Source organism: Xyrauchen texanus, chromosome 5, assembly GCF_025860055.1.
Source record: "Xyrauchen texanus isolate HMW12.3.18 chromosome 5, RBS_HiC_50CHRs, whole genome shotgun sequence".
NCBI classification, from domain to species: domain Eukaryota; kingdom Metazoa; phylum Chordata; class Actinopteri; order Cypriniformes; family Catostomidae; genus Xyrauchen; species Xyrauchen texanus.
The window spans coordinates 5,163,464-5,179,027 of NC_068280.1; the positions used below are offsets into that span (position 1 = coordinate 5,163,464).

Genomic DNA, 15,564 nt, shown 5'->3' on the forward strand with positions numbered 1-15,564 from the left:
GTTGTATTTTCAGTTTGAATGGCCCCTAAGTCTTAGCTTTGCAAGTACACAGTTAAACTCCCATGGTAATTAAAACTTAGTGTGTTCCTTTAAAGTCTCTAAGACCTTAATTAATATAAATTAAATGAAACATTATAAAATTGCAAACAAACACACACACCTGCTCCAGCAGTCTTGAAAAGGCTGGTTTCATTAACGTCTCAAACAGAAGCCTGACAGCGTTTAAGTCGATGCCTGGGACTTTGGGGTTGGTTTTAAAATGACTGTCATCACTGCGGAAAAAAACAAAAAGGTGAAAATGAACGTCTGGTTGAGGCAAACTTTAAAGCCATAATAATTATTTATGTCTCATTTGATGTTAAAAAAAAATTGTGTTTCATTCAAACTGTTTAATACTTCAACATTAATTGAAAGATGTAGAACATGGAGCTAGCAACACCAAGGTCATGGGTTTGATTAACAGGGGACCAGAGAATGTGAGCGGAGCGGAAGCGGAGCAAAATGATTTTGCCTGGAGCATCATTGTTTTTTCTCAATAATATTAAGTGGGGAAAAAAATTAATAAATAAATAAAAAAGTGTAGAACAAGTGTAGAATGTAATTTTAGGGCAAGGTTCATTAAAACAATTGCAATAATAGAAAATAATAGTCATTAATATTGATTTATTTATTTGATTACATTTGTTTTTTTAATTCTGGTATTTTTACATACAATTCGATTAGATCCAATTGTATTATCTGTTCGATTCAATTCAATCGATCTAATTCAATTTAATTTTATCAATCTGATTGAACGGATTCAATGCTATGCGACCCATTTCTAATCCAACTAAATTTTGATTTGTAGAAACGGCTGCAAATTTCCATCCTAAATGGACATCAATTCTGCAACTGATCAAGCGTTCACTGTAACTGTGCTATAGCCTACTGTATGTCATCATGTGTTGCTCCAAACACCTGCCGACCCCAAGCTGGGCCACGTGCACAGAAGTGTTTTAACCAAATATTCAAATTGCCATATTAAAAAAATGGAGACTTGACTTCACAACCAATAATAGTCTGAATTCTAGAAACATCAGTTGGGTTTTATGTAATCAGATAATCTCTTGAAATGTTTTTGCGGCAGTGCAGATTATGAACAGAATAAACTAGCAAAGACTGCATCGAGTGGAATAATGTTTCCAGAGTGTCTTGTTGGGAACCGCCACAATTAAATACGGCATGCTTTTTTTGTAGACAGAGCTGGAAAAAAGTCACTGTTTGTCTGTGTTTGGAAAAATTTGCCTTTTTACAAAGCAGGAGTCTGAATAAAAATAAAACATACATTTAAAAAATAAATAAATAAAATCACAGTTGTTTGTGTGATCCAATGTGATGACCATCAGATTACTGACATGGGAATGTGAGACAGGATCACATGAAACCTCTGATCTGCTCACCTTTGGTCCAAGAAGCTGGCATTCCAACATGCAGTAGAGGATAACAGGACTATGATGTCACTAGATGGGAGGAGTCATCAGATTTAAAATTAACAGTAACATTTTTCTTAACAAGTAACTTAGATCTGCATTAAAGACAGCATGAAATCAAAGATGACCACAGTAACTTTCATTCATGCCCCAAAAATTATTTAAAAGAAATGTTTGTTTAATATTCTTTTAGAAAAATGACATTCTCAGATTCTGAAATGACTTCTCTTTTCTGTTAATATAACCAAGGCTTTGTGGGCAGGGAAAAATAATCTAAACTAATCCATTAAATAAAAAAAGATCCCGGGCGAGCCCCCAATTATGTTACGATCCCTATAGGGTAAGGGCACAACATAAAACTAAAACACACAAAGACGGGGTCGTAACAATACGTGTTTCACTCCCTCTCCTCCCAATCAAATCCATGGATTGCAATCAAAATAAAAATTAAATCGAATAAAAATCCCACACCACAATATTTTGACCTGAACATTCTGTTTGGTTCAGAAACACATTACATTACAGAAGGTAAATGCATTAACATGTCGTTTCATGTTGACTTTAAACATTGTAAACGGTTTCATTTACAACTGTTTAACATTGTAAACGGAAACATTTGGAATTATAACTGTTGTCACAACTCAGACACAAACACACTTTGTGATGCTTGAATCGCTGTTGTCATGGAGCTTCATCCTCCAGCAGTCCAGATTCTCAGAATTAATCAGAGCAATGCTTTTGGTCATATTTATGATGCGGAAATCCTCAGGAAAACATGAACTCTGTTAAAAAAAAACACACTTATAAATATTATGACAAGAACCTAAAATAAACTGCATACACAACAAAATAGACCTTTGACAGAAACTAAACTAAATGTATACAACAACATCAGACATGTTTCTCTGTCATGGAAGGCCATTAAATGGTGAATGATGAAGCAGCACCCCCATGTGGAAAGGAGTAAGTACTGACCTTCTCACAGGCACCTGCTTATTCTCAAAACCAAATCTAGATAATATTTACAAGGATCCTTAAATAATCATCGTGCATAACACACTGCTGTAAGCAGGTACTGAATATAAACATTTAAATGCTGTGAGAATATTCTCTTGAGGAACAAACTGATTTGCTTAAACATTTTGAGTGCACTATCAGTTTTGATGATACTATGGCAAAAGTGGCAAGGTTACCTTGTTAGACAACAACAGGAAATTATGATCGCCTCCACTGTGAATTTTACTGACGGTGTAGCACTCCATTTCTGCAGAGAGAAAGAAAATATCGAAATGTCTCGTTTCTGCAGTTACATGATAATAAAACCTAGTAAATGAGTAAGCCTGTAGTATGTGTTATTCATGATAAAAACAGAAGAAATCATATTTGACAGATCTATGGTAGGGCATTTGTCGCATTGTATTTAATGGCTCAAAACTGTACTTACATTTTAACTTAATTAACTTAATTAACATCATCTGCAGATAAAGGGTAATCAACATATAACTTGTTAACATCCCAATAATTATGCAGAGAAACGATTTAATCCACAAATACCCCGCAATGTTTTGCAATGGCCAGATTATTTTATGTACGTACTTGTGTGTATATTTCCAATGCACCGGGCCTGGATGTTCCTGACAGGAAGTGGGCTCTTGGCATTTCCTCTCATCCCTGTACCCAGCTGGCCCTGAGCATTGCAGCCAAAAGCATAAACCAGACCGGTAGAGGGCACAAATGCCAGGGTGTGATGCCTGCACAGAGAAATATGCCGTCAAACTTCCCATTTCATTCTTATCTCGTGACTGCTTCCTCAAAGCCAGATCTTTATAATAACAGTCATAACTGTTGGTCAAAACAACAGAACTAAAGATAAGAGAAATGATAAAGAGAAATAATAAAACTCAAAACAACGCTAAGACATTGAGACTCAGCAGACCGGTTTTCAACTATATACTGACAATGCAGATTTCTAGAAAACAGGGTGGCCAATGGCTAATACAGTATATATTGCGTTATACATACCCAAATTAAATAAACAAAAATACATTTATATTACACAGAATGTATTCAAAATTCACAAATATTGTTATCACACGATTCCAATCATTTCAAAGTACCAAATATACGTATATAATTGGCATAGCCGATATATCGGTCAACCAGTAATCTGATTTCTGATGAAGTTATGGCTATTCATCCACAAAGAAAATCAGCATGTATGCCAATATGAAACACATTAAAATATCTTGCACATATACTGACCGTCCACAAGTGATCTGAGACACTTCAGTGCCCATGAGCTCCAGCACTCTGCGTGGAAGAGGCTCATTGTTGGTGGAGTCGTGGCCCAGCTGTCCTCTTGAACCGTTTCCAAATGTGAACATACCCCCTTCCTGTATGAAACATGGCACAAGTAGCAACGCTTCAACCCTCAGGGTGGGAAATGAAAAATACTGTTTTATTTAAGCTGAATTCAGGTAAATTTACCACTATTTCAACTAGGGCTTGGCGATACGGCAAAAAAATAACATCTTGATTTTTATAAAACTTATGGAGGATTCACGATTTGATTTTTTCGACTTTTAAATGTACCCCAACATGATTCAAATTGAATGTTCTTAATTAGAATGCAAGACAACCCGGTTAGATAAACAATTGAAAGAAAATTAAAGAAAATTTTACTAAATGCACCACAGGGGGAAGTTGTCAACAGAGTGTAAATGTGAAATAAATTAAAATCTAATAAACCCAGATGTTCAGAAATAATAGAATAAGACAACCGTAAAACAATTCTTAGCCAGTAGGTATTCATTTTATCTAAACCTAGTCATCTTGAAAGTGATCTAGTTTAGATAGAAAGTACTCATTGTATATGAAACAATGTGTGTGTATATTCATAAACCCCTGGAGATAGAGACGTGGCCTCAAGCGGTTCACACTGAGCAGCGCAGCAATATGAAATAATTTATGATTATTACAATTCAACTAGCAAAGTTTGTCAAAATGATCGCTTGCCAAATGTTGGCTATAGATGCTGTACACTTGAAACACGTCACAGAACAAAGCAATAATTAGCGATCTATCTGAATCTTCATGGCAAAAGGAGTGGCAGATGTTTGATTCTCCCACATATACTGTATATCCTATAATCTGAAAACCTGCCCAGCCCTAATTTCAACCTTTATTTAATTAAAATAATTTATCAGTACAAACAGGGGCGAAAATGTCATCAAAATGTTGGGGGGGACAATAAACATTATTTTAAGAATATATCATTATATTATTTACAATACACATATTTTAATGATATTTTAGGGTGGGACAACCCTCAGATGGGGGGGTCCTGACCCCCCCCGCAATTTACGCCTATGAGTACAAACAGATCCCCCCAAAAAATTCAGAGCACTGTACTTTGACACCAGACTTGGGCTGAGGATTGACACTGATTACCAATTTTATTTCAGTGTACAGAATTAAAGATAGGGCCTGGAATATTAAATTAAAGAACATTTTATAATAAAATAAAAAAACTTTCAAAAGGCTTGTTTTGATTAACTTTCCATTGAAATCTGGTTTAGTACTTGTTATACAGTACTGCAGGCCTATTCAACTGGTGGCCCGTGGGCCAAATCCGGACCGTTTTTCAGTGGCCCGCTTGAGGTTGTCTGTTGTCTTAGGTACAAAGTTTGTGTCTGATTGTGCTGTTTTTCCGCATTTTTTCCTATGTAAATTGCACTTGATGGAAGTCATGCCAGCTCTCGATGTTTTGCAGTGTCTCAAGTAAGAGTGCCGCGCTTTTAGATGTTTTCAATGGTTGCGCTACAAATAATCACTATCAATAATTTTGATGAAATTGGAAGATTAAAGGGTTAGTTCACCCAAAAATAAAAAATTATCCCATAATTTACTCACCCTCGAGCCATCCCAGGTGTATACGACTTTCTTCTTTCAGCCAAACACAATCGGAGTTATATTAAAAAATATCCAGGCTCTTCCAAGCTTTATAATGGGAGTGAATGGTACCTCAGATTTTGAAGCCCAAAAAACTGAATCCATCCATCAAAAATGAAATCCATACGGCTCCAGGGGGTTAATAAAGGCCTTCTGAAGTGAAGCGATGTGTTTTTGTAGGAAAAATATCCTTAAAAACTATACATAAACTATCCACATAAATCATAATCACTGGCTTCCGGTAACAGCCATCCTCGCGTTCACGAGAGAGTCGAGTTCCGGCATAGCGTAAGCTCCGGTGAGAAGTGACAAACGCTTGAGGGTGAGTAAATTATGGGATACTTTTCATTTTTGGGTGAACTAACCCTTTAAATAATTCAAATCATGGAAGACTGACACATGTGAGATCGGAGAAGCTTACGAAAAGGGAAACTTCACAAAAGTTATTTTCATTTATTTGGTCAACAAAACATTTGATTTGAAAAGTGGAAAGTTTATATTAATGCATCTGTAACAAACTTAACTGTTTTTGTTCAATACAATTTTTAGTATCAATCTGAATCACTTTCTCAGTTATGGACCATTTTAATGCATTTTTTTGTTGATTTTTTTTCCCCCTGCTGAAAATGTTTTCTCTTGATGTTTTATTGATATAGTGAACATAAATTATAGGCCTACTACAACACAATATCTGATAGAAGCTTTTCGTTAACAAAATGTCCTGGCTTGGCCCGCATGCCCCGAAGGTTTTTTCCATCTGGCCCACTTGTCTATAAAGTTGAATAGCCCTGCAGTACCGACTGTGATGTGTACCTTAGTCAAGGCAGCAGTGTGCGCCTCTCCACAGCTGATGTACACAACCTTCTGCGACCGCAGAAACTTAATGTGGCAGGGAACAGCTCGGTCTATACGATAACAGGCAAAAATATGACATGTTGTTTGACACAGTTGTATGGTCTATATCACGTGTTGTGCATTAGCAATAGTTGATTGACTTGCATGTACATGAAACAATCCCTAGCATTGCCAAAAAACCCAATCCTGATAGCTAATGAGTCAGACTTGAATGGGTTTGTACCTACAACCTTCTGGTTACCAACAGCCTCAGTTTGTGTGTTTACCTTGAGAGTCATTGAGCCCTAGCTGTCCAGCGCTGTTTTTCCCCCAGCCAAACACAGCTCCAGAGAGGGACAAGGCGAAGCTGTGGTCTCCTCCAGCGCTGATCTGAGACAGTGGAATCCCACTTAGAGATTTGAGCGGTTGAGGAGACAGTGTGCTGGGCTCTCCCTTCCCTATGCCCAACTGACCGCTAGAGTTCTCACCCCATACAAACAGCTGACCATCTAAGAAGAGGAAGACTATCAGGTCCAACAGAAGAAAAAACTGATACTAGAAGTCCACTCATAGTGGATTTTGCGGATACCGATAACTAGGTGTTTGAAAAGGCAGATAACCGATTTATCGGCCAATAGTTTTTAAAATGTATTTACTGAATGTTAGAACATCTGACAAGAGGAAGACAATCAGGTCCAACAGAAGAAAACACAATAGGTACTAGAGTTCGGCCGATATTGGATTTTGCCGATATTGATAACTAAGCTGGTGAAAAAGGCTGAATATTTTATAAAATTGATTTATTGGCTGTTAAAATATTCTCAGTCTTTGAAAATATTTTTTTTTGAGAAGGGGTGCGGCATAGAAACTGCAAGAGTCCAAAATGGATAAAATCCCAGGTGCATTTTTTTGGTGCAACCAAAATACCAATTGGCCAGTCAAAAATTACAATTTGGTGCATGATGTGGAACTTTTAACTATTAACAAGCCCAAAATATTTTTAAATGTCTGTGCTTCCAGTGCATGTAAACACATAAGGGAAACAAAACATGCAGTCTTACTATCATCTACAATGTATTACAATATAAACACTATGAAATTAACATCGTCATATGGGCTGATAAATACTATACGAGCAGTAATTCATCAACAGTAGATCCATAATTAGGTTCATAATTGTCCAATAATTGGTGATGATTGTTTTCCTATTCTCCAAGGACCCTGCCAGCCAAAATCTGTCAAATCAGAAAAAAACGATATATCGGTTAAAACGGATACAACAAAGGAATCTTGTCTTACCTTTTGAAAGTGCTATACAGTGCTGGTTGCCACACATTACTTGTGAGATTCGATGCTCACATAACTTTTTAATCAACCTAAACGGGACAAAAAAAGAATACAGAGCACATTAGAGTGGGCAAGCTATGGACTACATCTCCTAACAAAAGTTGCCCACCTGCCAAATAACAGTCCAATTAAACCACATGGAAGTGAACTGAGAATTTACTCATAATCGCCATTTACAGTCACTTGAAACTACAATCACAACCCATTTTACTTCTGTAATGTGACATATTTCTGAGTAAGCCAAAATTAACACAAGTTCAAGTTTGTAAAAATAAAGCCTAAATAGCTATTTGGCTATTGGTTGACATTATTTCCGATCTAGGTGACATCAGCTAAAAAGGAAAGTAGTTTAAGTGTTGGAGAAGGTTTACAGAGGTATGTGGAGTACATGCACAATAAGGACCATGTATTAAAAAAGTAATTAAGGTCAATTTTGATTACATGTTGACTTCAATACATAGCCGAAATCCCTAGACCAAAAAAAGTTTGAGAAACTCTAACAGAAATGATTTATGATAATGCATTACCTGGGCACCCGGACTGTCTCCTCAGCCATACCCAGACCCAGCTGCCCACCTTCACCGGCCCCCCAGGCAAACACTTGCCCCTGCTCATTCACAGCCAGAGAGTGAGTCTGACCACACGATACGCCAGCTATCTTTTGAGCATCCAGAGCTCCAACCAGCTCTATGAGACAGACACACACACGAAAAAAAACACCCCCAAAAGTGGTAGATTTCTGTTTTTTGGGAGCCATTTTTTTCATGCCAGTGGGCACATACAGTCAGATTGTCACAAGCCGGTGTCAAATATCACACAGTGGCCTTCATTACTTGGATATATTTTATATCCCAACTAGACTGGCTGCAACCACTGCTAGACGTGTAGGTTATTACAATGTTGCAATGCAAAACACTCAGCGGCTGTAAGCTGTTTTGTACATGGTCTTTTAAAAATGAAAACATTAGCAATCCCTGTATCTTCTGAGTAAAACTGTCCCCAGCACTTACAAAACCAGGTGAGCTTCTCTAGGCAACTGATGACAAATCTGTTTTGGAAAGTGACCCATGCTGGAAAAAAGTCTCTCTCTTTAAGTGTTTTCTAAAGAAAATCGAAAGCTAAATTTGATTTTTTTTAATTCCCTTTGCGGTGTTAGTGTGGTAAGACAATATTTAACTAAACACACACTTAAACAAATCACCACGATGTGAAACTTTATTTTACCTCAACATTTTAGAGACTAGAGGTCAACCGATATATCGGTTTTAACAATTAATCAGTGACGACAGTTGCTTTTTGGAACTACTGGATATCTGCAAAAATCGACAGATAGTTGCTGATATTTTTTTTTTTAATTCTTCTGTGTTTCTCCATGGCCAAATCTATTCATCTGGTGAACATAGAGGCCCCGTTTCCACCAGGTATTAAGATGCGTTTCGGGTGATCCGTCTAAAATATTTTGCGATTGGAACCACATACAAGTGTGGTCAAAAACGCATGTGTCCACATCACATTTGAGGTGTAAACAGTAATCTGTCCTGAATGTGTCCCGGCTGCAACGAAGCACCACCCCTCACCTGTCAATCAACCGCTGTGCTAAAACAAAAGCTTAAACATAGCTGTTTACGTGAGGCTTTAAAAGGAAATATCCGTTTGAATGGATTTTCTTCCTCTCCTCAGTCAGGCGCGAGCTGCAGTGCTGCTCTAGAACGGCATCCTTAAGAGTTTTTTTATGATCTCATGTTACGTTAAATTATATCAAATGACTACGTACATTTTTGTCAACAATTTTTTATTGTCGTCGTTGTCAATAACATCAACCAATCATAGGTGCATGTAAACGCAGCCTATGGCATTGTGATTGGTGTATCTTATCATGAAACAGAGACCCTCCCCTAAAATCCGAACACAAGTGGTCACAGTAAATGCATTTAAATGATCAGGTGTAAACAGCGATGGGTCTCACCTGACCATATGTGATGGGATCACCCGAGACTCTTTGTAATACCAGGTGAAAACGGGGCCATAGGCTACAAAAAGCTTAACTTAGGGACTATATAAATATAGAGCATTGTCTCCATTACTGTATATGGACTAATTCACTATTATTAATGAGAAATATTATAAAAAAAAGATACATGACAATTAACAGGCGAACAATGACGATCTACTATTAATGAATTTAGCCCATATAGCAAAGTTCACAAAATTATGTTTTTATTGTAATACATTGTGTTCACGTTCAAACCGACGAACACCGCCATTACCACTGGTTGGACGCTAGGTGGTACTATGGGGTAATTTTCATTACGCAGGGTTAGGGTTAAGCCTACACAATAAAGCAAGACACCTTGATTTCAAACTTTGAACTTGGAAACTGTAAAAAATTAAGTGCATTTAAAACGTGTGTTGTTCAACTTTTTGAAAGATGTTTTTACAACAGTTGAGAAGGGCAACATCTCTTTGGCAAAGAACCTACTTCATCTGTGCATTTTCTACCGGTCAGGTATTTCGTTGTCAGGGAAAATACATCATGTGTGTGAATAATTTCATTTTGTTCCCTCCTTCTCAAGATATATATATATATATACACACACACACACACACACAAGTAACCACCTTTCCATTTACCATCAGGCAAATATCTGTTTAAACATGCAGGCAGAAAATTACTTACACAAATGAAGAAATAAAAACAATTATAAATGTAAAAATAATAATTATAATGATGATAATCACTGAAATTTAAATCATGTTTTGAGGTGAATGTGTTTTTGTATTATTTGATGTTCTAATCACAGATGTACAGGTTGCAGAGTTGCGTTCACAATGAACTGCTGTGTAGAAATAAAGAGAACTGAACTCAAAGCACCTCCTGAGCGGAGATGTCTGAGGTCATTTGCAGCACTCACAGACGATACTATTCTTGCAAAGAAATTCAGAAGACAGAAACAAAGAAAGAGTGAGAACCTTTTGCATGCACGTGTTCCACGAGACTGCACGCCTCCATACGTACAGCGTGTCATACATGCGCATAGACGGCTTTTCCCTCATCTGTTCTTAATAGTATAATAAAGTGTTTCTTCAAGCGTGATTATTTTATATTATATATTATAATTATACAATTATTTGTAATATTAATTTAACAATAATAGCCTAATAATAATTGAATACATTAATAGGAAAACAAGCCAAATATCGTCTTGACATCGTCAAAGCCATCAGCTATTGGCGATTACTCGGACCGTCATCTATCCCCGAGACCATCGTCTATCGGAACAACCCTATCTGGTTGCATAGAAAAGCAACAGCACACCTCTTATCAACAAGTCGCACGAATTGTGGTATCATTCATACCTGTTGCACAAACGGTGCAGGACGAGATTCATGCTGAAGTTTAAGAGTCTAAGTTTAAGTTCAACTCCCTTATACCAAATTTGAGCAATCGTGATTGCCTTAGAAAACACAACTAACTAGAATCCTAATGAGATGTTGTGTCATTAAAAGGTGTTTTGTAACAAAAATAGGAAAAATATTAAATCATACCTGGCCTGGCTCCTGCCTTGTCATGGCCCAGCTGACCGTAGCTGTTGGAGCCACATGTGTACACGCTCCCGTCATGCAAAAGGAAGAGTGAGTGGTGGCTACCGCATGCCACTTCTTTCAGACCCCTCCCGTCAAACATGCAGCAGCTCCTGGGCTCAGAGACCGGCACTTCGGATGCACCGATGCCCAGCTGACCCGAATCACTGCTTCCCCAACACAGCATCATTATTCACATAAACAGAGGGGTAGAAGGTTGGATGAAAGTAGAGCTCCTAGGCTATACAGCCTTGCCGTCTCCGCCTGTTGAAAACGATGGATCTGAAAAATAATTCAAACAAAAAGTCTGGCATGAGACAGAGATTGGCAAACAGGTGTGAAATCAGTAGAAGATAAGGGAAGAGGTCACACTCCATTCCTTGTCTTTTTGACAGCTAATGATGGCAAGGCCATTGTGACGAGTTATGCAGATAATAAACCACCTGTTGTGGTTAAAATTCAAATTAAGTTTTTTGGCATCATATGTGGATTCAGAACGTTCAAATATAAACATTGGGTGTGATAGCCGCAATGCCAACGTTCACGGTGAACTTTTATGACATAGGATCGTTATGAACATTAGAATCAAATCTTTAAGCATTTTTGGAGGTTGCAAACGTTTCAAATAAATTTCTGGGGCATCACAGAAACATAATCTTGGATATTATATGCGAGGTAGAAATGTTTGAATAAAATGTTAGTGCATCATACGTGCGTATTTTGACATTGTGTGCATGTACTGAACAGTCGAATTCAATTAGCCCGCTTGACGGCCGCGTTTCCAACATTTGAATAAAATTTTTAGGGCATCACAGAATCATTCAAACTAATTATGTTGGCGTCATATATGCAATCAGAATGTTCAAATATAAATATTGGGTGTAATGGGCATATTGCCTACGTTCGAGGTGAATTTTTACTGCATCATTGTGCGCTCTGAACATTAGAATAAAATATTTAAGCATTTTTGTGGCATTGCAAATGTTCATTTACAAATGTTAGACATTATATGCGCATTCCAAACATCTGAATCAATTTCTGGAGCATTACAGGAATCTCTTTGGGCATCATATGCATGGTAGGAATGTTGGAATCAGATTTATTACATCATAGGTTTCATCATATGTGCATTCTGAACATTTAAATACAAATATTGGGAGTGATAGGCATGTTGACAACATTCGAGGTGAATATTTACGACATCATAGGCAATGAACATAAGAATGGAATCTTTAAGCATTTTTGGGCCGTTGCAAACATCCATCATGCATTAAAACATTCAGCAAAATGTCTGGGGTATAACAAGAATATAATCTTGGATATTATAAGCAAGGTAGAAACCTTCTAATCAAATTAGCCTATCATAGGAGCGTACAGAACTTTCAAATTAAGTCTTTTGGTGTTGAGTGCAATCCGAACATTCAACTCCAATTACCCCGCTTCAAAGGCAGGTTTTTAAGTTTCAAATAACATTTTTAGGGCATCATAGGAGCATACTAAATGTTCAAATTACGTTTTTTGGTGTCATATGAGCATTACGAAAGTTCATATATAAATATTAGCAGTGATAGGCGCATTGCCAACGTGCAATGTATATTTTTACAACATCATAGGTGCGTTCTGAACATTAGAATCGAATCTTTAAGCATCTTTGAGGCATTACGAAGGTTCGATTTTGAAACTTTAGACATCACATGTGCGTTCCAAAATCCGAACATTCAAATACATTTCTGGGGCATCACATGAATATAATCTTGGATATTATATACAAGGTAGGATCCATTGAATCAAATTTTAGTCTATCATAGGTGCATTCTGAACATTCAAATAGAGTCTTTTGGTGTTGAGTGCAATCCGAACTACAATTAGCCCGCTTCACAGACGGGTTTTAAACTTGCTAATAAAATTTTTAGGGCATCATAGAAGACTTCTAAACCTCAAATTAAGTAGTTTGGCGTCGTATGGGCATTACACAAGTTCATATATAAATATTGGGCATGATAGGTGTGTTGCCAATGTTCAAGGTCATTTTTTTACTGCATCATATGTGCGTTCTGAACGCTCAAAGTTTTCTCATGTAATTTGTTCATTGCAAACGTTTGAATACAAATATTGGGCATAATAGCCACATTGCCAACGTTCAAAGTGAATTTTTACTGCATCATAGATGCGTTCAGCATCTTTGAGGCATTGAGAATGTTCGATTCGAAATTTTAGGTATCATGCTCATTCCGAATATTCGATTCAATTTTTGGAGCATCCCAGGAATCTCTTTGGGCATCATATGCATGGTAAGAATGTCCGAATACAATTTTAGTGTGTCAAGGGTGGATTCCGAACTGTCAAACACAAAATTGGTCGTGGTAGGCGACTTGCCAACGTTCGAGGTGATTTTTTACGCCATCTTAGGCCTGTTTTGAACATTTGAATCAGCATATAAGCATTTTTAAGGTGGGGCAAATGTTCAAATCGAAATTGTAGGCATCATAGGGGCATTCCAAACGTTCAAATCAAATTCTGGGGCATCACAGGAACATAATCTTGGGTATTATAAGGAAGGTAGAAAAATTCGAATAAAATCTATGTGCATAATAGGTGCGTTCTGAACATTCAACTAGATTGTTTTGGCGTTGTGTTTGATCCAAACGTTCGAATCCAATTAGCCCGTTTGACAGGCGCGTTTCAAACGTTCGAATCGTTCTGAATATTAGTATCGAATGTTTAAGCATCTCCGGGGTGTTGCGAAGGTTCGAATCTAAATTTGAAGCATGATGTGAACGTTCGAATCGAACTAGTGGGCGTGATAGGCACGACTCCAACGTTTCAGTCGAATTTATACGCCTTCAAATCTGCGTTCTGAACACTGCAATCGAATCTTTAAGCGTCAGTTAGCGCGTTGTGAAGGTTCAAATCGAATTTATAGGTAATATAGGCGCGTTCCGAAAGTTCGAGTGGAACCTTTCAAACGGGCCTATGATAACCAAAAATGCTGTCTAAATAGCTCATTAGGTTTGGAAATGTTCCAAATGTGAGTCAAATCTCTCTTCTGATGAGTTTGGCCTGTAAGAAGCCTGGCACTTTTCAGTATCGTATCTCTTAATGACACAAGTCAAGTTGTAGCTCATATAATACAGATAATAACCTTAATCTAATCAGGATTATGTTAAAAACAGATCCCCAATTCTAATATTCAGGATATTGATTTAACTGACACATAACATCGAGCTGTCAGTAACTATAAGTGCTCTTTTATTGCACGTCTTCTGTCTTAAATAAGTCAAAAATAAAACGTGTTAATATAGGTTATTTAAAGCAGATGGTTTTACCTGGTAAAATGCATTACGTCTCTGTGTTTAATGGATCCGACAAAAACAAGGAAGTAACGAGTCAGATTATTGCGTCACCGATCATGTGACCAGCACTGACAAGAGTATCACAGGGCGCAACCAAAATGCAATTTTTTTTCCCTATTAAGTATTTATTAAATATCATTTCTAATATATAATAACATACAATGTTTGATGGATATATATTTTTATTTATGTTTACCAAAAATCAACATACATAATAAAATGCATGCACCACCAAATACAAAATCAGAAGTCGGAGTCAAACTACTCAATACAATATAATGCAATACAATATTATATTACACATGCCCAACCTGTAGAGAAAATGTATTATTTCATGGAAATACAACCACTTTTAATCTTGGTTTCTGCAGCAAAATTACATCAGAAACAAAGTGTAAGTTTAGCAAAGTGTAAGTAAGTTTTTTTTTTTATAAACAAATGTTAAGACATATTAAGATTAGAAAATATCTATTGAGACACACACACACACATTTATGTATACATAAATTAAGTTCATAAATACAACACATCAAAAATATTATAATATTTGGAATATAAACCTCTCCTGCCTGGTGTGAAAGAATTGGAACACCAGAGCTCATCTACTTAATAATAGAGCTAATAACAACACCTTTGTCTGTAGTTTATATAAATGTAAACATTTAAAAATGTGTTCCAAATTTACACTCACAATTTACTTTCTAACCACATATTTGTTCCTGTAAAATCTGCATTTTTGCTTACAAAGCTATAAAACTGCATATGTGACATCCACACAAGTGGTTATAAAAACAAATGACAACATGGATTTAGCTTATTCCTAATTGATTTGATCAAATGATCAAGGATCAAGTTCTTAGACCTGTGATTAATGATTAAACACAACAAACATTTCTATTCTTGTAATAAGAACAACATCTAAAGAGTGTAGCCATGTTTTTAAAACTGGTGTAAGTTATTAATATTATGTTGGCTTGACGATACCACCATACTGTTATCCTACAGACTTTGTTTAGGGGTTTTCCAAA

The 15,564-nt window shown here is 36.7% G+C and overlaps 1 protein-coding gene across 1 annotated transcript in view; it reads right to left on the bottom strand.

The window, feature by feature from the left end:
* Window positions 1-14,581, bottom strand: part of LOC127643479 (probable E3 ubiquitin-protein ligase HERC3) — a 30,195-nt gene extending 15,614 nt beyond the window's left edge. Inside the window, exons 1-12 of the mRNA XM_052126278.1 lie at window positions 14,510-14,581; window positions 11,148-11,465; window positions 8,129-8,288; window positions 7,554-7,630; window positions 6,542-6,763; window positions 6,234-6,325; window positions 3,732-3,862; window positions 3,066-3,220; window positions 2,663-2,733; window positions 2,127-2,251; window positions 1,440-1,499; window positions 161-272 (exon numbers count right to left, since the gene is read on the bottom strand). Coding sequence (XP_051982238.1) covers window positions 161-272; window positions 1,440-1,499; window positions 2,127-2,251; window positions 2,663-2,733; window positions 3,066-3,220; window positions 3,732-3,862; window positions 6,234-6,325; window positions 6,542-6,763; window positions 7,554-7,630; window positions 8,129-8,288; window positions 11,148-11,373 — 1,431 coding nt within the window. The 5' untranslated portion in view covers window positions 11,374-11,465; window positions 14,510-14,581. The remainder of the gene's footprint in view (window positions 1-160; window positions 273-1,439; window positions 1,500-2,126; window positions 2,252-2,662; window positions 2,734-3,065; window positions 3,221-3,731; window positions 3,863-6,233; window positions 6,326-6,541; window positions 6,764-7,553; window positions 7,631-8,128; window positions 8,289-11,147; window positions 11,466-14,509) is intronic.
* Between the last annotated feature and the right edge of the window lie 983 nt (window positions 14,582-15,564).